This window comes from Corvus brachyrhynchos, unplaced genomic scaffold (genome assembly GCF_000691975.1).
Source record: "Corvus brachyrhynchos isolate BGI_N302 unplaced genomic scaffold, ASM69197v1 scaffold158, whole genome shotgun sequence".
Taxonomy (NCBI): domain Eukaryota; kingdom Metazoa; phylum Chordata; class Aves; order Passeriformes; family Corvidae; genus Corvus; species Corvus brachyrhynchos.
The window spans coordinates 988891-990304 of NW_008239756.1; the positions used below are offsets into that span (position 1 = coordinate 988891).

The 1414-nt window shown below is 52.8% G+C and overlaps 1 protein-coding gene across 18 annotated transcripts in view; it reads right to left on the minus strand.

Moving 5' to 3' along the window:
- Window positions 1-1414, minus strand: part of PTPRS (protein tyrosine phosphatase, receptor type S) — a 148252-nt gene that overhangs the window by 93201 nt on the left and 53637 nt on the right. For 12 of the 18 annotated variants that reach the window (XM_017742499.1, XM_017742503.1, XM_008639938.2 and 9 more), the window contains exon 3: window positions 770-870. The exons of 3 other annotated variants lie outside the window; for them this stretch is intronic. In XM_017742499.1, coding sequence (XP_017597988.1) covers window positions 770-857 — 88 coding nt within the window. In that variant the 5' untranslated portion in view covers window positions 858-870. The remainder of the gene's footprint in view (window positions 1-769; window positions 871-1414) is intronic. 3 more of the 18 variants (XM_017742500.1, XM_017742501.1, XM_017742489.1) reach the window with 1 other exon arrangement.

The following is a 1414-nucleotide window of genomic DNA, read 5'->3' on the forward strand; positions in this document are numbered from 1 at the left end:
GCGTGGTTCCATTCAATCCCTGGCAACCGCGTCATCGTAATAAACCCCGATAACGAAGCGATTACGTTAAAAGCTGTCAAGGGCTACGCTGACCAGAGCAGCCCTCTCACCAGCTTCAAGCAGCTTTGCTGGGGAGGAAAAAAAAGTCATAATTCAATCAGCTTGGAAAAGTCTATTCCCCACTGATCCCAAGCGATCAGCCTTCATGTCGAAGGAACATTACATTCAAGTCGCTGAAGATTTTCACTTTTTTTTTTCCCTTCCCCTTTTCATTTTTTAAAGCAGGAATTGAAAGGCAGCAAAGATAAAAACTGTGTTGAACTGGAACTGGTTCACTCAGGGGAAGGAGAAACATAATACTCTTTCTTGAAAGGCTGTTTGGAATCCAGCCCCAGAAAGTAACATGACAACGGTCACCAGTGTCTGACAGATGCTGAAAGGCAGAAGCAGGAGAGGACAATATGGGCAAGCTGGGTGGAGATGGGGCCAGGACAAGGGGGAGGAGGGCTCTGGCAAGAGCTGTCAGGCAGCTCCCTCCCTTCTCTCCAGCTCTTTGGCAGCCTTGGGGGCAACCCGAAGCTCAAAGCAGGCTGTGAGGACCCAGCCACCCTGTGTCCCTCCGAGGCGGGGCTGGGAACAATAGGAGGCACTGCTGGAAAGTTAAGGATGTTGGAAAATGTAACACTCGATCAGGTACTGAGCTTCACTTCTTCAACGATGAAAAGGAGGAGGGTGAAAAAAGGAGCAGGGGGACAGCAGAGTCACTCACTTTCAGCAACGCAGTCCATCAGCAGCACGGAGAGGAGGTTCACGAGGGAGACCAGCGAAGACATCCCAGGGCTGGGAAGGATCCTCATCCTCTGCAAAGGCCTTCGGCCCCAGCCGGGGCGGGCCAGCAGTGCCCGCTCCCAGCCCTGAGCACACAGGCCTTGCTGTACACTCAGAATTCAAATGGAGCCCAGCTTTCACAGGCACTCAGGTATCACCGGGGATGAATCAGGGCTCTGCTTATACAGAGAGGCTGTAGAGCTGCAGAACACCTGAACTCTCCATCCCTGCCTGCAGAGCTGCAGCTTGCTTTGTAAACTGAGTGATTTTGCCAGGTGTGTTACAGCAAACCAGGGACAAGACAAAGACCCTGGAGCCCTGACTGCAGATTTCCACTGTATCCCCACTCCTGACTCCACTGCACAAAGATCCAGGAATGGAGATTCCCTGTGCCCATCTTCACTAGCCAACAAAGACACAAAGCAGCACCCATTGACTCTGGGTGCTCATAAAGACCCTGCAAGAGCATCGGCTCCAACGCCACAGTAGGACCCTGGATAAATCCTCGGGCAAAAGGCTCGTGGCAGTTCCCTGCTGCCAGACTCTGCACGGCTGCTGTCACTCAAGACAGGCCAGGCTGGAGCTG